The 22316-nt window shown below is 56.8% G+C and overlaps 1 protein-coding gene across 3 annotated transcripts in view; it reads right to left on the bottom strand.

The window, feature by feature from the left end:
- The window catches only part of MLXIPL (MLX interacting protein like), a 28677-nt gene extending 6697 nt beyond the window's left edge, over positions 1-21980 (bottom strand). Inside the window, exons 1-11 of one of the 3 annotated variants that reach the window (XM_064523504.1) lie at positions 20874-21980; positions 20451-20536; positions 19669-19974; positions 10033-10139; positions 9756-9838; positions 9376-9465; positions 8304-8348; positions 7784-7982; positions 6864-6944; positions 759-955; positions 81-678 (exon numbers count right to left, since the gene is read on the bottom strand). In XM_064523504.1, coding sequence (XP_064379574.1) covers positions 81-678; positions 759-955; positions 6864-6944; positions 7784-7982; positions 8304-8348; positions 9376-9465; positions 9756-9838; positions 10033-10139; positions 19669-19964 — 1696 coding nt within the window. In that variant the 5' untranslated portion in view covers positions 19965-19974; positions 20451-20536; positions 20874-21980. Of the gene's footprint in view, positions 1-80; positions 679-758; positions 956-6863; positions 6945-7783; positions 7983-8303; positions 8349-8517; positions 8667-9375; positions 9466-9755; positions 9839-10032; positions 10140-19668; positions 19975-20450; positions 20537-20873 lie in introns of those variants that run through there. The other 2 variants (XM_026110904.2, XM_064523505.1) reach the window with 2 other exon arrangements.
- Between the last annotated feature and the right edge of the window lie 336 nt (positions 21981-22316).

The following is a 22316-nucleotide window of genomic DNA, read 5'->3' as shown; positions in this document are numbered from 1 at the left end:
ACAGCTCAGCTGTGTCATGCTGCATCTTTCCCCCTCTCCCCACCACCTGCACGCCCTGTCTCCTTCCGTGGGGGGGTTACCTGTAGTCAGCAGCTGGGTCAGGCAGGGGTTGGGCACAGCCAAGTGTGGTGGCATGGGGGGCCCCTGGGGTCTTTTCACCTTGGTGCTGCTGGGTTTTGCTTTTGGCCGGCTGCCCTCACTCTGGGACAGTCCTTTGGGCATTGCAAACCTGGGGCTGTTCAGCACCATGTGGGGCAGGTGCTGGGGGCCGGCCAGGGCTGGGTATCCTGGAGGCATCAGGTCCATGGTGTAGCCAATGCCTGGGGCATGCTGAGCAAAGCACGGCGTGGAGAGCGGAGAGGCTGAGTGGGAGATGAGTGAGGAGCCGGGGGAGCTGGGGTAGGGGAACTTGGCGCGTGGGACAGAGGCAGGGGGGTAGTGGGGATCCTGGCCCAGCAGCGGCGTGCCGGGGGACGGGCTCGGGGCGGAGTAGGGGGGGCTGAACGGCTCCATGCCAAGGCACTTGCTGGGGAACGCATACTGGAGCAAGGGCTTGTGTTTGAGTTCGGGGCTGAGGCTGCCAGGCGCCCCACCAGGCAAGTCGGAGGCCAGTGGAGGCGGGGGGAATTCGGAGCTGAGGAAGGCGCCGTGGAGGCTGAGCTGGGATGTGCTGCCAGCCTGTGAGAGAGACAGAGGGGTTAGGAGAGGTGGCTTGGGCACTGGGGCAGCCGTGGGCCGTGGGCCGGAGCCCTGCTCACCTGGAGGAGGCTGCTGGGCGGGAGTGGGGCATCGGGGCTGGCGGGCAGCCCCCTCGGCCCGATCAGGGCACTGGCAGGGCTGGCAGGCAGGGCACCCCCGCTGCTGTACAGGGGCTCAGCCATGGGCATGAAGCAGGGTGGCTCCTGGTAGCCCAGTTGCGTCTGCGAAGGCAGTGGCCGGTGGCTAGTGAAAATATCTGCAGGGCAAAGTGGAGATAGGTTGATACATGGCGGTAAGGCTGGGAGACCACAGGCCGGGCTGCCAGGTCAGGCGAGAGCCACAGAGCCAGTACTGCGGCTGGGATCAGAGCCCCTTCGCTGGGGCCAGCATGCCTGTCATCCTCAAGGTACTCAGGCTTACACAGTGGTCCCAGTGCTGTGCTCACAGAGGGGATGTGCCACCAGGCATTGCCTGCTCATCCACACAGCTCCTGCCTCCACTGCAGACAGCCAGTGGGAAGGGTTGTGGGTGCCGGGGCTGCTTCAACCCTACTGATGTCCTTGACCCTGCACCTTGAGCCATTCATGGAGATGTGGGTGACAAACCCCAGGGCAGGCCAGAGGGGAGTCCTACCCAGTGGCCGGCACGGGTGGAGCTTTGCCAGTCCTGTGCTCACCTTGCGGGGCTGGGGCAGTTCCTGACTCCGTGGGCAGACTTGGTGGCTGTGTTGTGAAACGCTGGAGTTTCACATGCCGAGAGGGAAGAGGCAGTCCACATGCCCGGGGCGAGCCTTGCCACATGCAGAGGGACAGGAAAACCCGCCCAGGGACACCACCCGGGCGGGTGGGGACCCCATCCCCAACCTGCCCCTACCCAGCCGAGGGCCGCATGCTCTGCTGGACGAGGCTGCTCCCCGTGGCGTTTGTGGCCTCCTGGCTCCCTCTGGAACCAGCCAGAGCTTCCACTGGGATCAGTCCACCCAGGCTGCAGGGCAGCTGTGGGGCCAGCCTCGAGGCTGTGGCTGGGGTAGCGCAGAAGACTGGGTCACGCTGGCCCTGAGCCATGGGGGACAGTCCCGCTGGGGCCAGCGCTAGGCTGGCGCGTTCGCTTACCCTGCCGGCTCTGCCTCCCCTACCCTGCGCTGCCTTGCGTGCAGCCTGTGGCTAACCACATCCCATGGCCTTCCCGAAGCCGAGCCCCGTGACCCTGCCGCGACTCCCTCTCCCTTCCTGTCCCCTTTCCACAACCCTGCTCTTTCCGCAGGCTCAGACACCACAGCAAAAAGTGCTGGCCTGACACTTTGGCCAGCTGCCTCCCTGGTGAAACAAGCTTCCCCAAGCGCGTCGGACGCCCCCAAACACACTTTGGCACAGAGCTGAAGCTGCCGCTGTCCATGCTAGTACTGGGAACAGGCCACCATTGGGAGGGCCTCTCCCCATGACCCTGGGCCACCCGCTGCCCTTGGGGCCCTTGAGATGGATCCCCTGTTGAGGACACACGGGGATGACTGTGGAGAGGACACGGGGCTGCCCATCCAGGAGATGTGTCTGGAGGGTATTTCCCTGCATGATGGAACGGGAGCACTAGCTGGGTTTGCAGGCTGCACACAAGGCACGGCAACGTGCCTGATAGCCCCTGGCAGGGGCTCTCTGTCTGGGCAGACACCCTGGGACAGGAGAACTTGTAACCCTGGCTGGGAGCACTGGGGCTGTCCCTCCATCGCTACGCCAGCCCATATGGGCTGGCACGAACATCTCTGCCTCCAGGCAGCTTGCCGCTCTGTGTGCCCCCCTGCACCAAGGGCAGTGCCCAGCTGCCTTTGCTTCCCCAGCCATGTTCTGGGCACTGGCGGGGCTGCAAGGACTCTGCTCTCCCGTGAAGCTCTGGCGCACAGGCTCCCATGCCCAGGAGCGCCCTGGCTGGGAGATGCAGAACTTCTGGGCCCAAGACCCTTCTGAATCTACGCCAGAGGGACAAATGTGCCAACAGCGGGAGATGCAAGGCAACTGACAGCAGCAGTGGGCCGGGGGAGCCTGGCACTGCCATGCAACACAGCACACAGCTGGCCTAGGATAGCGGTAGTATGACGTGGGGTAGTGTCGCTGCCGAGCTGCCCCACTCAGCCCTGAGACTTCCCGGTCTCCTGAGAGCCCTCCACACGGAGGTCGCAGCCCGCGTGCCCCAGCCAGGGCAAGGTGCTTGGCTCCATGCCACGGCAGCTTACAGGCATGGGTGAGCTCTGGTGAGAAGCAGCACTGACACCCTGCCTCTTCCCAGCCCGAGGCTAGGGGCTGCGGTAAGACGGAAGATCAGCTGTTGCCTGCACCAGCCCAGTGCAGCCGTACTGGAAATGTTCTCCAAGGTGCTTGGAGCCTTGCCAGCCCCACTGCCTTTCCCAGTGGCCACGCTACATCCTCCTCCTTGGAGCTGAGCCCTGCCTGCTCCCGGTGTCATCTGGACCAGGGCTGGGGACACAGGGAATGGCCAGGAGCAGGACAGAGCTATCTCCTGCCCCTCTCCACGGGCTGGTGCTCAGTATGGGGTGCAGCACTGCTAGGCAGGGTCTCAGCCCTCCCCAGGGCAGAGCGCCTAACTCACCTTAGATGTCCCTGCCCTTCGCTGTGCCCACACCAGACTGTCCCCAGGCCTGGGACCGAGCCACCAGCACTGAAGCTCTGCATGTATTTATAGGCGTTTCTAGTGCCCAGCTCTGCAGATTCGATTCCTCTTGTGCTTCTGACTATGCTGCGAGGATGGCTAATGGGTGCTGCCCAGAGCAGTGGCTGGGAGCGTCTGGGCACCCTCTCCTCCCTTTCTCCTGCCCTTTCCCCGCACTAGAGCTCTTGCCCACACTCTTCTCTGCTGTCGCATCACCCCAACCCACTCCCGAGCTACGCATCATGGCTGGGGTGGGCTGGTACTCCGGGTGAGAAGAGCCTGTGCTGTTGGCACACCAGGTCTGTGACATCTAATGCAAGCCTGGGGCCACTCTCCAGAGGGAACGGGGGTACAGAGCCCATTCCCAAACCTAGGACCCTCCAGTGTTGCCCTGGGGCTCTGGGAGAGCCCTGCAGCGCTAAGGGGGCCACGCTGTCCCAAGGCTGGCCTGCCTGGACCCGAGAGCCCCAGTGCCCGGAGCATGTCCTACCTGGAGCACGGTGCCAGCAGCACTCAGACACCAGGCCGGGCTGTTCCCTTGCCTCTGCCATCAGGACTTCTCCATCTGGCCCACGCTGCTCTCTGGCACTTGCTGAGGACACGAGATGGTTCCTCATTTGGGGATTGGTTTGTACTCGCTGACTGACAGGCACCGAGCGCTGTGACAGCCACCACACATGGTGACAGACTGAGCGACCCTGCAGGAGGCCTGGGGCCCCGGTTCTGCTCTGCTCGCCTTGCCCATGGGACGTGTGGACTCAGCTTGCAGGCCTGATAGGGCTGTTGAGGCGCTGACCCCGCATGCTTACACCGCGGTGCTCTGCCCAAGGCAGCTGGGTGGGATCCTCACTCCTGAGTCACAGAAAGCCATCGCGCATGCCGCTAGAAAAAGCAGCTTCAGCCACAAAAGTTGGGGCCAGCTGGCACCCATAGATCTGGCACCTAGCGCCCAGCCTTCATGACCAATATCCCCTCCCTGAAAAGGGGACCCTGGGGTCCTCTCCCTACGCATCCCACAGCCCCATGCACCCTGATCGCACTGCCCTCCACACAGTGCATATACACCTAACAACACACACCTGGCACTGCCCAAAGCAAGGTGTGCACACCCCTCTGCTCCGATACCTCTGCCCCATGCGCACCCCCGCGCACATCCCAGGGCACGCTCGCATCCTGTCACCCTGCTGATGCTCACATTACTTGCACACACAGACGCAACGTTCGGCTGTCGCTGGACTGTGGGCTCTCCAAGGTGAGGCTGAGCTGCTCTGCGCGAAGTACCAGGAAATGATAGGTCCTGGACAAAGTTTTCCCCATGTGCATCACCCTGGAGTGTGCCCAGTGTGGTGCTGCCCTGCTCAGTGGCACATGAACATCTCTCCAGCCAGGCACAAAGCAAGTCACCGATGGGGTGCCATCTCTGACCCAGCTGGTCTCAGGACCCTTCTTAGACCAGTGGACCCCAAACTCAGAGCCTATGGGCATTGGCAGAAAAGGGAAGGGAGGGTTTCCTGCAATTTAGTAGCTTGCAATGAGACCCACCCTGTTTCCAGGCAACACCCCAGTGCAAAATGTAGCCCTTTTCTCCAGAAAAAAGATTTTGCTGCTCACGGAAACATATCTGTCCAGATGGGCACCACAGTGCCCTTTGCCACCTCCTTCCGCTGACCATGAAGCAGCCTGTGGCATGCTGGAACCGTGCTGGCAGGGACCCCAGGGCATCATGGACTGCAATCAGGCCCACAAGGAGAGGTGGTGGGGCCTCAGACATGACACCACTGCCATGAGACACTGCTTGGAAGAGGGCTGCAGCAGCTTCCCAGTGCCATGAGGGGCCTTCCTGAGGAAGGGACATTCGTGAAATATCATTTTGTCTCATTTGAAGCTGTTCCACCTCCCAGTTACTGATGCCCATGAGGGGCACCTGGAGACAGGACGCAAAGGGCCAGCAGTGGGAACAGAGCTTGTCCCCCAACAGGCTTGCCCCACCGTGGTCTCTGGAGGGAAAGCATTGGGACAGGCTGGTAATGGCCTTCCCACCATATCCACTCAGGGGTAGCATATGGTGCTGGCAGAGGGCATCCCCTCACCTGGCCTGGCACATCAGGCTCTTCGCCTGTCCCCTGTTTTCTGTCAGCATCTGGTCTTGCATCAGCCTGCAGCCGTATGGTGCAAGCACACTCGTTTCCTTCAACAGAGGGAAGTGGGGAGTGGAGCCTGGCCATGGAGCTCCAGGAGGCTCAGCTCACAGGGCACTCAGAGATGGACAGAGCTTGAACAAGGACTCCAGAGAAATTGGTGCCACCCAAGGCTGCTGGCTACCCAGGAGAACCCAGTCTGGCAGGCCAGACCTGCTCCCACCCTGCAAAGTGTCCCCAGGCCACCAACTCCTGCACATTCAAAGGCAGAAGAGCTCATCCTTGATGCAGCTTGTGTCAGTGGTGCCTGGCCCTGGCACAGTCCACAAGGGCACTGCAGAGCATAGCCAGGACGGGGATGCATCCTGGCTGACTCAACAGAGCTTATGGACACTGTGTGTCTGTGGTGGACACGAGGGCTGGCTTTGCGTGAAGCGACATGGGGACTGGAAGGACATTGCAATCTGTGCCCCCCCACTGCCACCAGGAGACCCTTGGGCTGCTAGACACCAGCATGGTCACACAGTGTGGCACTGGTATCTGCTCTCCTATCCTCCATCATTTCCAGCTCTCCTTCCCTGTGATAGTCCTGTTGCTCCTAGTTCTCTCCTCTGCTCCTTTCACACACTGCCTCCATGCTAAGCTCTCTCTGCACCAGCCCCGAGCCTCTCTGCCCTGTGTGGCAGGCAGATCCTGCATGGCAGAGCTGATGGCAGCCCCATGGGAAGATGCCGCCATTGCCTGCTTCCCTGGGTCCCTCAGCCTGGCTTGGAACCGGTGCCAGATTCCTTTCTTGTGGTCAGGTTGGCAGGGGCAGTGCCTTGCCCCCAAGGGATGTAGCACTGGCCAGCACTGGAGTCCCAGCTCCAAGCCAGCCCCCCGGGGTTGCCTGCTGGCTGGGATCAGCCAGCATGGTGCAGGTGTGCGTGATGATGAGGAGGGACATGGCAGCGCAGAACCTGCTCTCTCTAGAGGTTTCCTCTTTCCTGTGGGAACAGTTGTCCTTGCTGTGCCTGCAGCCAAACATAGGTGGTTTCACACTCCTGGAAAGACCCTCTGTTTGAAGAAATTCCCTTCCACAGCTTCTGGCCAGACCCTTCCTGACCTGCCATGGCTCTGCCCTGGGCACAGCTGGGTACCCGGCACAGCCCCTACCCTACAGCCTGACACAGTACCATGGCCCATGCGTCTGGCTTTTTTCGATGCTGGTGGGTGCCCGGTGCTTTCTGGCTGCCCCAGCAGCAGCTGCTGGGGCCCCGCTGCTGCCTTGGCAGCCCTCTGCCTCCCCACTTCTCCCTGCTGTGGGGGACAGAGTACGGGGGGCTGACCGCAGCTGGGACTCTGCACTGCATCCAGGCTGGTTCCTACCTGAGATCTCCATGATATCGTCCAGGCTGGGCTGCAGGGGTGCCAAGTCCGGTTGGATCATATCAGCATTCCCAATATAAGCTGGAAGAAGGCAGAGCTGCAGCCTTAGGGCCTGGCCACTGTGCCTATATGGCCCCTTCCTCTCAGTGCTCATCCCACCTCTCCCATCATGCCTGCCTTATTGCCACCACCTTCCCAGGCATCCTAGCATCATGCCACATCAGAGCACCGTGCCCCACAGCAGCACAAGGGCAGAGGAGGGGGTGCTCACCCTGGAGAGTCCCAGCCTCCAGAGCCATCCAGTCCCCAGCGTACTGCCTCTCAGCACCTCCAGGGCTTCATCCAGGGCCCAAGAACCACAGAGAGCAGCTGATCCTGGCATAGGACCTCCCTGGCACCACAGGGAGGCCTGACGCAGAGGAACCCTCCCGGCCAGGCCAGGAAGGGACAGCAAATAGAGGCTATGGCAAGCAGGATCTGCCTACTGGTTGCCCAGGCCTTGCAGAGCTGTCCTGCGGGGGGGTCTGGCACAGCAAGGTGCTCCTGCAGGCCTCTGCTGAGGTGAGGAAGAAGGCAAGCTCACCTGGCTCCTCCCCTGGGCTCACTAACTGCTGTTAAACACTGCCCTCAGCACCACACCCCAGCTTCCCTGGGGAAAGCCTCAGGCTGTCCCACAAAGACCTACTAGCAGCTCCTTGCTCCACTTTTGTAGGGCAAGAGCATCCCTGTTTCCTGCCCCAGGCAGAAGGGGTGCCCAAGCCCTGATCACTGCTGGGGGGCTGCAAGGGCTCGTGTCCAAAGGACACAGACAGTAGCTACTCAGGGGCTAAGCCAAGAGGAAGCAATGTCTGCAATGGAGCATGCTGTCTGCCTGGACCTTGTCCTCCATCTCAGGTAAGAGCATGGCCTGGGGCACCTACCATCCTCTGGGAGCGCCTGGTGGGCACTAGGCGTCTGTGTCATGGTGAAGAGGGTGTCAGAGATGTCTGAGAGGAAGCTGTCCAAGTCAAAGTGCTGCCTACCCCCAGGGTCCTCTTCCTCATCCCCAAGCAGCATGGGCACCACATTGCAGAAGAGCTGGTTGCACCATTTCTCTGTTGGCCTCCATACATCCTCATCCTGCATGAGACAGTTAGCAAAGGAGCCCAGTGGGCATCTCTTGTGAGCAGGGCCCATGCCCTGCTCCCTGGCCTTTCTCCCTGGGTGGCTCCCGTACTCCTTGCTGTGTTTATCAACCCAGAACCTCAAGGCTTGTGTGTTGCTCCTCTTGGAACAGAGAACCTGGCATCCAAAGTGCTTCTGCTCAGCAGGCCACCATACCCATTCGGGGTTTTCATGCCCTGGGCCTTCCGCCCTCCCTTCTCCCAGAGTGCCCGGCGCAGGGATCCACATTGTGCCCCACTCCCCCCCTTCCACCAAGCCCTTCCCCAGGGGACTCACCCGCTTTGGGCTGGAGAGCTCCCCCTCCCGGCTGGACTTTCGTAGCTGGAAGGAGAACACAGCATGTTGCTCCTGACTGGGGCTGGCACCCCCGGGTGCAGGGCGGTGCTAGGGGCAGGGCACGGGGTGGCAGGGCTCAGGACAGGAGTCCCTGGGGAGCTCTGCAGAGCAGAGCAGAGCCTGGACCCTGCCCTCATGCCCCTTGGTCACCTACTTTGAGTGTGGAGGACCCCGCGCACTGCCCGCTCTGAGGTCTGGTTGAGGCCACCATGAGTTCGCATCCACCTTTATTTTACAGGGCCTAGGCCTTTCCCTGTGATGCCAACGGCCAAGCTGCTGCTGCACCAGTGGGAGCCCAGCGTAGTGGTGCACATGGTGTGGAGGCTGCCAGCACCCTGCCCTGGCTCATAGCACCCCGGGCTTTATCAGGCCTGAGCGGGCAGCCAGGGAGGAGGCTGGCATCACGCTCCACCCCGCGTGGCGTGCGGCCAAGGGCCATGGAGGTGTTCATGCGACCGCTAGATGGCAGGCCGGGAAAGCGGGCACCTGCCCGGGGTCACCCCGGGCCAGCCTGAGCCTGCCTGGCAGCACGTGCTGGCAGGGTGAGCCACGAGTGAACCGTGGGTGCCAGCCGCAGCCCAGCAAATCCCAGCCCAGCAGGTGAGCCATGGGCGAGCCATGGCCCTGCTCATCCCACCCCAGCACGTGCACAATGGGTGCGCTGCCAACCACAGCCTGGCAAGCCCCAGCCCAGTGCAACCCTAGCCCCAGATCATGCCACAGGCAAGGCAGGGTCATGCTGGGCCAGATTGCGAGAGTGCACGCCACACCTCTGCATGCTGCTGAGACCAGGGTCTCCTGAGAGCTCTCCTCCACAGGCAGGCTTGGGGCCACGGCACAGACCCTGGTGGCAGCCAGCCTCTGCCTCCTGCACCAGCCAAGAACCTGCCATGGCCGGTTCCAGGTCAGCACGCTTCTCGCAGTTATGATTGCCGTGTCAGATGCCCTTAGCAGCCCATCGCACCACCACCACTACCATGGAGGAGACAGCAGCAGGGGCACTGCCACTTACCCGCTTCTTGTAGTAGATCCTCCACTTGTGGTACTCCCTCATCACCACCTCAATGCGGCGCTTCCAATAGTTGCCTTCCAGTATGACAGCCTGGCAGAGGCAGGATGACAGGGGGGTCACAGCCATGCGACCCCCACCCCGGGCCCATGCCCTCTCAGCATGACAGCCCTACAGCCAGCCCTCCACCCTGCTCCTGGCCAGCGGCTCCCGTGAGCTCACAGCCAAGGCTGGTTTCCCTGGGCCACTTCAGAAACACTTTCCCCAGCAAATATAGCAAACGCTGTGAGCTGGGTGGCTCTGCCGCCTGTGGTGGCCCCAGCTCCCACCCATGCACTCAGACCTGTCCCTGACCCATAGGGCTGCAAGGGCTCTTATGCTACCTCTGGTTTTCGGTGCTCGTCGGCCTCTGACCCCTCCAGGGGCGTGACGAAGCCACACACAGGGTTCTTCCTCCGTTCCACATCTGCCCAGGGGAAAACACAGTCAGGCTTTACTCACAGCTCCCTGTCTGCACAGGGAAGGTGCCTGGGCAAACATCCCAGCACCTCTCCTGGCCCTGACTGAGGCTCTGCTGCCCCAGCACCTGCCCCTTTCCCACACAGCATCACCCAAGATTCAGTAGGAGGAAGGACCCAGGGTCTGGGACCTCATACTCACACTGGATGTACCATGCTCTCCAGATAGCATTGTTGAGACGGATTTTATCCCAGCAAAGCAGCCGCAGCCCCTTGAAATTCTTCCACTTTGGAGACACCAGCTTCCCACTAAAATACCAAGCAAAGGAGAGGCTGAGGGTGATCATCCCAGAGCCTTCCTGGTCAGGGGCTTCATGAGGATGAAGCTGTGCCGTGAGGCAGCCCCAAGGCCTCCAGCCAGGTGGTAAGTCCAAAGCACATGCAGTCGGACAGCTCAGTTGCACAGCTCAGTCACACACCGCCTGCCTCGCCCATTCATGGCAGGGGAATTTGGGAGTACTCTTGAGCTCCTGTTCACTCTTTAAGAGCAGCGCAGCTGTAAATGGGGAACTTCACAAACCCACAAAAGGCTTCCCAAGCCCCTGGGATCAAAGCACAGCATATGGAAGAATTGATTCATTGAAACTCGAAATGAAGCTGGTTGTGGGGAGAGACCCTGCAGCCTTCAATGAGTGCCGGCTACGTCCTGGCACCAGCTGGGGTCAGAAGGGAAGTTGCCAAGCCATCCAAGATGCCAGCAACATGTGCTGCTGTGGCTCTTGCCACATCATGACATTTGGGCAGACACTCCTTTTAACTCCAGGCAAGACTTGGAAAGGCTGCCTTCAGCAGAGCGGCCAGGCGCAGGCAGCAGCATGGGCAGGGTAAGGGGAAGTTGTTTGGGTGAGTCTTGGGAAAGGCAGGATGACAAGCCTGAGGCCATTAACAGATGCTTACCTCTGCCCGAAAGAGGGGCAGTGATGTGGACCCATCCTGCCTCCAGCCAAGCACCGCCCTGGACGCCCCTTTGCGCCCTGCCAATCTGTGCACCCCACTGCAAAACCTGCTCCCTCAGCAGTGAGCAGGCCCACATTCCTCATCTCAAGCCCCTCTGGCCCAGGCCTTGCTCTCTCTTTCCTCGTTTCCAGGCTCCCAGAGGCAGCAGTGTTTGTTTTACAGCTTGTTGTGATGGTAGTGATGTCCCTAATGGAGTCAACAGTGCTGGCAGCCTCATTTCACTAATCCAGCCAAGGCACTCATTTCCTTCTAGCTGAGAGACACGTCATCCTCACATGCAGCAGCACTGCATGGAGGGCTCCCAAGGGTCCTTTTGTTTAAGGAGCTCTGCAGAGGAAGCTGGGATCCCTCTGCTTTATCATGCAGCACTTGTCCCCCCAACCAGCCTCCCCAGCTCCATCCTGCTGGTACTCTCCCTCCTGTTATTGGTTTGGGGTCCTTTCTACCTCTCCTTGCAAGCCCAGCTGGCTGCCACTGCTCTCCCACCCTCCAGGGCCTACCCTGCGGAGGGGCTGATCTTGGCTTCAGGCGCTGGAGAGACCCTTAGAGAGCAGGCTGGGGCCTGTACAGCATCTCTGCATGGAGAAGCCTGGCATAATCCAGGTGCAGACTGCCAGCACAAGCACACAGAGCACAAAGCATGGGTAAGGCCACAACTGCACTTCTTCCTATCCCTCTTGTGCCAAAAGTTTTTCCCTTAAAGTCATAGGTGCTGCTTGATGTCCTATGGATTCCCTCTACACACAGGGAGGGGAAAAGGTAGAGGCTGGACTGAGCATAGGGGTGCCGTATTTCTCCACTGCCAGCATTTGCTCAGCTGCTCCCAACAGACCCGTAGGCAGTGTGATGGAAGGGTGTCATCCTAGCATGTTCTTGTGGAAGTGCTATGGGGGCAGAGCTGGGCCCAGCAAATGCATTAAGCAGCAGCATGCTTGTTTCTCCAAACATTTAAAGCCTCCTTTGTGCGCCCTCTAACAAAGACTCTGCGCCCAGCCTGTCTTGAAAGCTCTTTTCCCTGACGCAGCATCATGGAGCCCTGTATCACATGTCCTCCCGCAAGCAGGGCTCTCTCCCTTGGTCACTGGGTGCTGACGAGCTCTGCAAGGAGTGCAGAGCAGGGCTGGCCAAGCAGGGCCAGCACTTCCCTCTGGAGCCGCTCGGGACTGCTGGCTGCCTGGGGCTATGGCTGAAGCCCTGAAGGCACTCTTGTCCTGCCCTACGGTGCAGGGAGGTGGCTGCTTGCAAGACAGCCTGCCATCCTTGACATTGCAGCAAGATATCACTAACGGGCAGCAGTGGCTGCAGAAAGACCCCAGCCGCTGGAGGGAAGCGTGCTGGGCAGGGAGCCAGGGGCAGACAGGCGAGGAGAGCACTGCTGTCTGATCCTGCTGGGGCTGGGCAAAGGAGCAGGGACCCTTGAGATGCCCTCCAACTCCAGAGCTTGATGGAGGAGCGCACTGGGGAGCAGGTGCTCTCACCCACTGGGGTGGAAGGGGCCAGTCAGCCCCAGAAGAGCCAAGGCCACTGGCCGCTCACCCAGCCTCAGGGCCACTGCACCCTCGACATGGTGAGACAGCCAACAATGGTGGCGGTCCCAGGCTCTGCTGTGGCCTCCTCAAACTGTGGAGTGGGGTGTCCTGCACAAGGTTGGACAAGCTCAAGTCCTGTCTGAGAAAGGGGTAGGTGCAGCTGGAGGGCCAGGGGCCATAGAGACCTTCCCCACACGGGTGGCTCGGGGCCCTGCAGCCGCAGGGTGTGCACGGTCCCGCTGCTGCCGGTGGCCCTCGGGGGCTCGGGGAAGGGCTCGGCGGCCCTGCAGCTCCAGCTTGCAGAGAGTTAAGGACTTGGCTACACATCGGCTACTCCGCTATCACCAGGGAGTTTGAACTTTCCCCAGTGGCACAAGGCAAACAGTGTGGCGGTGCCAAGCAGATGAGCCAATGGAAGAGCCGGGTTTCCCGGGCACGTGGCCAAATCCTGCCGGTCAAGGCTACCCAGCCACACTCCGCGCTAATGGTGCCTTGCGCACTGCCAGGGAGCTTAAAGGTGCAGCCCCAGCCCCAGCCCCAGCCCCAGCCCCAGGTCCCAGGTCAGGCACCTCCGGCCAGGCTGCGGCTGCGGAGCCACCCGCGGGCACATGGAGACAGGGGGGGGATACCTTCCGGCCTGGGTGATAGCTGCCTTTTTTTTCCCTATTAATAATCCCTTTGGTTTTTGAGCTTATCAGGCTGATCTTTGCTCCCTGAGTTGCCTTTAAAGGGCCCCACCCTTTCCTGAAATAATTCCCTGGGAAGGTGGACGCAAATCCCATGCTGAGCCGCAAGGGCGATCTGGGATGCCCCTTGGGCCGTGGCACAGGCCTCGACCCCGTCGCCGGGCCAGAGGGGACGGGAGGGGATGCAGTCCCGGCCACGGCGGGGAAGGGGGATCCCCCGGGCGCCCAGGCTGACTGCAGCACCCGTCCTGGCAGCACCGGGCCTCTGGCCGGGCCGGACCTGGCACCACCCCACTCGGAGGTGCAAAGAGGAAGGGGCAGAGCCGGTCGCTGCAGCCGCAGGTGTGGGTCACTCACAGGCCCCCGGCGGGGCCGTCAGGGCACCCAGCACGGGGCAGTGGGGCAGTGGGAGAGGCGGTGGTGGGGTGTCCCCAGAGCAGGGCACCAGGCCCCCCGCAGGACAGGCCGCCCTGAGCACCGGGGGAGGCCGGGGGCCACCTCTCTGATCCGGCCACAGGGCGATCCTCCGGCCCCGGCACCCACGTGGCCTGCCTGGGAGCGGGGAGCCACGGAGGCAGGGAAAGAGACCCCACGACCTGCAAAGTGACTTCTGTGAGGTGGAAACGGGGCTCAGCCCGCGACCGAACTGTCCAAAGCAGTTCAGCACCGAGTCCATTTCAGCTGGTAGCACCTGGGTTCTCTGTGATTCATCCTGCCTGTGCAGAAGTTTAAGGTGTTGTGGCCTCCACTTTCAGTGCAAAATGAGTATTTTGCCCTCCATAAACACCAAGAGCGGCGGGAAAGGAATGACCTGTGGGATATGGGGCTGCACAAGGGGAAATGGGCTGAAGCGAGAAGGGCAAAGCTAGGCTGAAAATCCTCCTGCTGCTACAAGTCTGGGATGAAAAGCCTTAACCTTCCCAAGTGTGCAAATATAGCAGCCAGGAGCAGGGTCCTCCCACGGAGCCGTCAGAGTCCCCCTCATTCCCTAGGCTGCAGGGATAGAGCTGCCTCCAAACGGGCTGAAAAACGACAACTTTCTCTGGAACCCCTAAAATCTCATGCTCAATTTCTCACAAATTTTTGCAGCAAAATCGTGTTTTCTACTTGAATGTTTACATTTTAAGTCTAAAATCTGGAACAGAAAGCTAAAAATGTAACCACAGTTTTCTGGAAAAATGCCAAAAAGTAAAAAGAGATTGTTCATGTTCAAATCAAACTTGGTCATGAAAAAACGTCCTTACTGTTCAAATTAACTCTTCTCTTTACCATGTTGTATTGAAAAAAATGTTCTGCCAGCTCTACTGTTTACTATGTTCTTTTCTGGAAAGTACGAGCTCTGCTCTGGCACGCACTACAGTGGAGTTTGGTATGGGAGTATCAGGGGTAATTTGGGTGCATGTTGTGACAAAGGTGTTAATGGACTGTACTTGGGATTAGCTATGGATGTGCTCTGTGTATTTGTCCCGGATAGGAGAGCCTATGTACGTCCTTACAACTCTTGCCTCTTCAGCAGCCATTTACCCCAGTGCACAGAAAGCATGCAGTGCCCCAGATGAGAAGGGAAGTCATCTAAATCCTCTTGCAAATAATCATTTGGGAAGCTGGATAACTGTAAGTCAAGTTAGCGGTATCTCCACAAAGCCTAACCACCAGTTATTTTGGTGATCTCTAGAGGTATGTCTCTATTCTGCTTCAGTGTGGGAATAGACTCGCACACAAGCCCAGCTTCTCTCCACAGTGCTTGAACAGGAACAGCCCCAAAATCCTCAGGGCATGACAGAGAAAACTCAGGCATCTCCTCACTGCAAGCCACAGCACACCCTCACTGCAGTGTGCATGGGCTGGCCTCAGCTGGCTTAGCCCCTGCACAAGCCTCTCCCCTCTCCCCTCTACGAAGGTGCATGTTATGCAGTCAATTCCCAGGCCCGCTGAGATCTGCGGATCACCTGAGCTGGGGCTGCCATCAACACTGAGCCCTGTCGCCTATGTTCAGAGCCCTACTTCCCTGCAGCCAGGGCATATGAGACAGTCTTCAGTCTAAGTAAAACCAAAGTCTCATCAAACGGAGGAGCAAGACCCAGCAAACACAGAATATGGTCAAATCTGTGCAAGTAACCTCCAGCCAGGCTGAACTAGTTTATAGAAATGCAAGCTCCATACAGGCACATGCTAGTGACTTGAGGCTGCATGATTTCCCTGGACTGCCCAGGCAAGTGCAGTCTAATCATGAGAAAGAAAAAGGGAGAGGACAGCTCAACATGTTTGTTGCTGGGGTTTCTGCCCGTGCTGATGCTCACTGCTTTCTGCCCCTGTGCATAGATGTTTAAGGCACTGTGAATAGGTCAAACCTATAGCAGCAATTTCACTTCGTATAGGAAAGCCTCAGAAGCTATCAGCCTGCAGAAGCTATCAGCCTGCAGAAGGATGAATTAATACCAAATTGGCATGCAAGTGTATAATTAAAGTCCATTTGTTGTAAATCATGTGAGGATGACCAAGTTAATACTCCAAGTCACTTCCCAGTCTTATGTCCCTAACGGCTAAATCTCCGCTCTCAGTACTTACAGGGGAGGCAAGGAGGTTATTCCAGAAAGTACTCTTGAAACAACTGCAGAAAGTTTTTTCTAAAGACGTGCAAGATGGGATGACATGTGTCTGCAATTTGCAATTCCCATATGTGTCTGATTTTTCTCCCTTTGGGAGTGTAGTTCCCCAGGATCTAATGATTCCCTGTGATGGTATTACAAGGACCTGATGGGAATATGTGTGAGCCCAGGAGAGTAGCCCTGCGAGGTAGGACCCTGGGGAGTGACACTCTGAGATACCGCGGAAAAGGAGCTTCCTCAGATGTGGAGTCTGTGCCAAGGCCAAAGGGTGAACAGTTCTTGAAACAAGCTCAGGTCCATATGCTAAACTTTCTAGAGGGAGCCTGTGGACGCGCGGTGTGCTGCAGGGAAGTCCACTCGCAGGAGCCATGAGAAATGGTAGTCTAAGGAAGGGATTCAAGAAGCATAGCAGATTGCAAGAGAGTATAGAGTGGAAGAGAATGATTAACTCTTTGGCAGAAGAGCTCCTGGAAGGAGAGCAGTGTCCTGGAAAATGGGTACAAAGGGTTTGGAACTGCTGCATCCCTGTCTCCAGCACAGGGAGGAAGACCTTGGTGTGGGGAGCTGCCACTCTTTGAGGAATCTGAAGAAAAATCATCGCTAGAAGCAAGCCTTGATGTGGAGAGGGAATGTTTCTTTCCCAGCAAGGAGGTGAGGAACTGTTTCACCTACAGAAGGGAAGAACGGGTAATATGGCAGGTCTTCGGGGCCGTTGTTCACACTGAGACAGGACTGTCATAAAGGGCTGTGAAGTGCAGCAGAGGAATGCTGCAGGGGGGAGGAGTTACAGCTACCTGAATGACTGTTCCGCTACACTCATTAAAGCAGTGACATAGTTCAGAGAGAGTTTAGCACATTTGCTTTTGAAATGGTGTGAACCAGGCTTTGGACAACAAGGAATGGGTGTGCTGCAACAGCCAGAGTTTGGCCAGCAGGTCAAGAGAAGTGATCATTCCCTTCTATTCAGCACGGATGAGGTCATGTCTAGATATTACATCCAGATTTGTCCCCCATAATACAAGATAGATGTCCACAAACTACAGTAATTCCAGTGAAGTCCATTAAGATGGTTGGGGGACTGGTGAACATGACATACAAGAAGAGGCTGAGGGAGCTGGATTTGTTCAGCTTGAAGAAGAGAAAGTGAAGAGAGGATCTACTTACTGTCTTCAACTACCCAAAAGAGGTACAGTACAAAGACGCGCTGAGAACAAAGAGGAGGCAATGGACACAAGCTAGAACAAAGGAAATTGCAATTAGAGTTGTGGAAGACACTCTCCTCTGTGAGAGTGGTGCAGCCCTGGGACAGGGCCCAGAGAGGCGATAGGGTCTCCATCCTTCATCTCCTTCAAACTTCAATGGGACATGGCCCCGAGCAACCTGATCTGGCTTTGGAGTTAGCCCTGTCTTGTGCAGGGGTTGGACTAGAGACTCCAGCCATGCCTCCCCACCTATACCTTTCTACAGTGTCTGCTTCGTTAAGACATTACTCTACAACATAACTGTGTGCACCGCTTCTGGGGTGCATGCACCCCTAAAGATTGGAGGATATGTCACTGGTCACTGCAGCTGGGGTGGTGTGCCACACCAACACTCTGAGACCTGGACTTGGAGGGAGGGTGCGAAATGCCAAACCATGCAGAGAAGCATCTAATCAGCTAAGACTAAAGGTGCAGGTCAGCTAAATATTTTTAAGCTCCCTTTTTCCCCTCTGATACCTTGCTCCAACAACTGCTTGCCAGTCTGCCAGAAATGTATTAACAAAGATGCCATGGGCTTCCAAAGGGAGAAAACAAATGCCTGAGCAGCAGCTAGCCAGCACAGTAGTTAGTTCCACAGCCATCTGCAGCCAGACTCTGATCCCAACCATGGAGAGGCATATCCAGGGCTGCATAGCACCCTGATCAATGCTTCTTGTAATCTTGTTTTTAAGGTGCTGGCAAGCTGCAGAGCATTATGAATGAGAGCTGGAGGATGGTGTGTGAGGATGGGAGCACCTCCAGGACAGATAAGAACTGAGTATGAAGTTTGGGGAATATCTGTTGTTAAAATTTCCCTGGATGGGTCCCATGGCCTGAGGCTACCTTGACACCATGGCAGACCATTAACTTCTCCCAAAGGTGCTGAACAAGACCTTGCCTTGCATGAAGACAGCCAGGAGACATCTCTAGTGCTCTGTCCTCCAGGGTGGCCATCGGTGGTGGCACTGTGCTTTGTAGCTGCTGGGGATCCCCTTCACTGATGACTAGTGTTCAGCTGCAGTTGCAGTTTGTCATGGTGCTGGGCTTGGGGCTAGTGTGTGCACTATCATCCTCAGTCCAGGACGGAAGTGAAGCCCAGAAGCAGTCTGATGGTTAGAGAGATCTGGTGGGATGGAGCCTTTGGTGGCATGTCACCCTTCCAGTCCATTCCCAAAGCACTTGCACCCTATTCCTTTCCTCTCTGCCTGGGGACCACTGGAAGTCAGGGGCACCCCAGGTGCTAGAATTTCCTCTTGCTGATGTGTCCAGGCCCAATGGAGGCTGTGATGTCTCTCAGGAGTCAACAGCTTGGACACCGTTGGGCAGAACAATGTCTGCCCCTCTAGCCCTATGCAGCAAGACTCAGAATAGGACAAGAAAAGTGGGACTAGAAGAGCAAGACTACCAGTGGCTTGTTGTCACCTATGTGCAGCACCTGGGGGTGATGTGCCTGACAGTGCCAGGCTCCTAAAGCTGGGTCACCAAGGGCCCTGCCCATGCTGAAGCTCACCATATTCCTGCACAGCACCAGCCTCCTCACCAGTGCCATAGAGGAGAGTTGTGCCTTACTGACTGTGAGCAAATCATTTGGTTTAGTATGCAGATGCATGGCTATGGGCCAAAAGTACACAGCTATGTAGCAGCTAGTACACTGTGGAGTGTTGTCCCAAAAGCCAGAGGCACTGGCACTGCTCTGAGAGTGCTCACATACTCCGTCGCTTGCAGCTTTATCCCAAGGACTTCAAGGCATACCCTGCTGAGGCTAGCAATCAAATGAAAACCTGCAAGGGACCAAGAGTTGGGCAACTTTTCAAGGTCATTTTGCTCAGGTTTTCTTTTCCTGGGACATCAGTAGACATCATCGTTCCACATCTTCACCTGGATGTTTTAGGAAAGATGTGCAAATAGTTTTGCACTGAGGCCAGCACAGTAAGTTGCCCTGATGCTAGCTAGACTTGTGAAAGCTCAAGGCCTTGGGACCTTGGAAGAAGAGGGGAGATGCATCCAAGAATATGGATCAAGGCACTAAGAGACATGATGTGGATTCTCCTACTGTCATTGAGGAGTTGTGTGTGGAATGAGCAGGTCCCCAGCTCCTTGGGCTTGCAGGAGATTCCTATGGATGATTTGTATGGATGGGGGGAATGATGCAGTTACTCATCTGTCAGTGTGAGAAGGTGACTGTACAGGAAGGAAGGGGGCAAGATTTTGTGAGGCCCTGGACAAAACTTCTTGAAGTCCTCCAGCCATCAAGTGCTGCTGTGCATCCTGGAACAACCTTGGGAAGTGTGGGCAGAGCTGAGAACAGGAAAGCAGGACTCCTGGGCTGGATTGCCAAAGACTGATAGTGACATTTAATGTTGGCTGGACACAGGGTCACTACTGCTTGACAGAGCGTGCAAGGCCTGGCCATGAGGGTGCTACAACTGAGTGCAGTAACTACAGATGTTCCGGAAAGGCGGAGGGTTGGTTAAGCTGTATCTTAAGAAAGGGGGAACTTCTCAGTTTGCTCCCTGGCAGATTCCCCAGCATGATGTCTTTCTCCCTAAAACCTCCCAGGATGGCCTTACCTGAGTAGAATTCACATCCCAACCCAATGGGCAAGAAGATGATGTCAGTTTGCAATTAGCAACAGGTTCCTAGAGAGCGAATTAGCCAAGACAGCCCAGCCTTCCCAGCACGCTGGACTCATGCTTTTAAGGAGCTGGGGGGATCTATGTGAAATGTGTGCTGGGTGCAAGGGCTCTCAGACTCACCTGTACTCCAGACTCATGCACTCAAAGAGCCGGGTCAGGGTCGGGTCGATGCTCCGGGGATCAGCAGGTTCGGGCTCAGTGCGGTGGTGACGTCGCCGAGGTAGCGAGTCGCTGTGCGGAGACGACACCATGAAGTGGCCGCTATGAATGACCTGAGAAGGGTTCTGCAAGCCAGCGCCAGTTCCCGCGCTGCCCATGGCTGGGTCCTCAGAGTCGGAGTCAGAGTCGGAGTCTGGGCCTGGCCGAACCTGGGGCTCTGGGAAGGATCCCGAGAGCCCTACCTGAGCGCCAGCCATCACGCTATGCCTGTTACAGAAGCAGATACCTGTCAGGAAGCCCTTATCAGTCTGCCTGGGCACTGTGGTCCATATCCTGGTTGCTTCTGAGCCCTACAGATGCTGTATTAGCATAGAGCACATGCTACTGTCCTCATCAGTATAATTTATGAACACCACACCTCCTCTTTAGAGTTCCTTTGCCCCACCCCTGTCCTGGCTGACGCTGACACTGTCTCTTCCACGCTTAGTATTTAAGCTTTCGGTTTGCCGGGGAAGCTCTCAGCGAGTCCTATTTATAGTGGTGGCCCGGGTGACCCCGCCCATGGTGCACCGTCAGCCAGGCCACCGCGCCTGGGCCACGCCACGGGCCTGGCTGGGCAGCTGAGCTCGGCACTGCAGTCCCCACTCTTGCAAAGTGCCCAATTGCTCCAGCTTTTATTTTCCCAGCAAAGGCTGGGCGCTCGGGGAGGAAGGGCTCCAGATTTCGCTGTGTCCCACCCTCACCAGCAAGGCGGCCAACGGGATTTGCTGGCAGGCGGAGCATGCAGTCATCTCTGTTTACCCTGGCTTAATAGCTGTTCCCAGTGCGCCTGCGGGGGAGAAGAATACTTGGTATTTACCTAGCACCTCTGCCCTAATGTATCTCCCCGCACTTCCAAGGGAACAAATATAGATTAAAAGACACAAACAGGTGAAATTATAGCAACGGGCATCCAGCTCAGCACAAAGCACATTGAGTCACTGAGCCATGCAGCAAAGCTGTGAAACAGCCGAGGCAAAAGTCTACTCTGAAAAGAGCACTCTGATTGAGCGGGAAAGGAGACGCAAACACAGCTTGCAAGAGCCAGAGAAGACAATGCAGAGATGAGGTTCAGTGGAATTTATGCCCCTTACAGACATGTAGCCCTTAAAAATAATTCCCTTCACCTCCAAAAAGTCCTGAAGAAAGCAGCTAGGCAGGGCTCCCGGTGTCAGCCACCTTCTTCTGCACCAGTGAGGGCGATGAACTGCTTGCACGTCTCCTTGATGCCCACAGCTGCGTTGTTTTTGTTGATCTTTGGTAAAGTAGTGAGAATGATTGCCAGGGCTCATTCTTTCCATGCCAGCTAGACTTTCACCCATGCCACAAGCACCTCCTCACTGACCAGAGCCTCAGGGGGACAAGGTGGAGATAGTTTCATGCCTAAATCACTTATTTTCTATCTAGTTTCTGTTAACATCCTCCCCCGGTTCCACAACCTGATACAGGCCTAGAACAGCATCCAGGCACAACCTTTAGATGCCTCTGCTGAAAAGATGGGCTAAACAGTGGCATAAGGCTAATATTAGTATCCCTCAGGCATCTAAGCTTTAGGCCTTATCCCAGTTGGACCTGAGCAGCCTCTGTACCATACAGATAGATCCTGCTTATACTCCAGATGAGTGAGCAGGCATCCGACATACTGTTAAGAACAGAAGGAGAATATGCACAAATAATTGATTTGGAAAGCATTCATACTGGTTGCTGCAAACCTCACTTAGGAATCATTTCTTCATTATCCAGCCAGATCTGCATTGCTTTGAAGCTCTCTTTTTCTTCTTTGTGATTAATTCCAAATGTATCAGCTCATCTCAGGCTGCCTGTCAAGATGCTGAAGAGAAGTAATTTAAAAAGTACCATCTTCAGACATCTGAAGGCAATAGTGGGCATGTGGGCGTCCTGAGAAACTAAAGATTAGACAATCCAGGAGAAAGAAGAGAAATTAAGGTATCAGAGATATGTGGGCTTTCTGGGAGCACAGTCCCATGGACTCCTCTGTACCAGGAGCATGTTGTACAATAGGGGCTTTCCAGTTTATTGGCCAAGATCATTTGCCCCCCAGGTACTTCTAAGGGAGGCAGAGAAATACATCAGTGAGGCTTTTAGGAACATCACAGCAAACTCATCTCCAGTCTAGAGGCACTTGTGCTGCAGAGGAGGAGGTAAATCTCAGGGTAGAAGGTCATCTAGCTTGGGGAAGCGAGTGATGGATCCCACAGAGGGATGTTTCCTGCCAAACTATAGCCTTTATCCTCTTGCACAGATGACAGCCCTCTGGGAGCGGAGATCCCGCACAGGAATGGTTTGACTGTAGTACTGAGGGATTTTATTACTGGCCATTTGGGTGCCTAAATGTGTGATGCTGCTTAGAGCCATATCAATAAAACACACAGTTTCAGAGAGAATGCTGAGAAGAAACTGTGGTCCTGAGCATGATTTAACAGGAAGGTCCCCAAGGCAAAACACAAGCTGTCACACAGGAGATTCAAGATCAGAGTCCCCATAGGGATTCTCTAAAATGATCCCAAAACCATTCAGAGGTAGAGTCTCAGTGTCTGGTTGGGAAAACA

The sequence above is a fragment of the Dromaius novaehollandiae genome, chromosome 19, assembly GCF_036370855.1.
Source record: "Dromaius novaehollandiae isolate bDroNov1 chromosome 19, bDroNov1.hap1, whole genome shotgun sequence".
Taxonomy (NCBI): Eukaryota; Metazoa; Chordata; class Aves; order Casuariiformes; family Dromaiidae; genus Dromaius; species Dromaius novaehollandiae.
The sequence above is the reverse complement of the archived record's forward strand: the minus strand, read 5'-3'. Positions and strand labels throughout refer to the sequence as shown.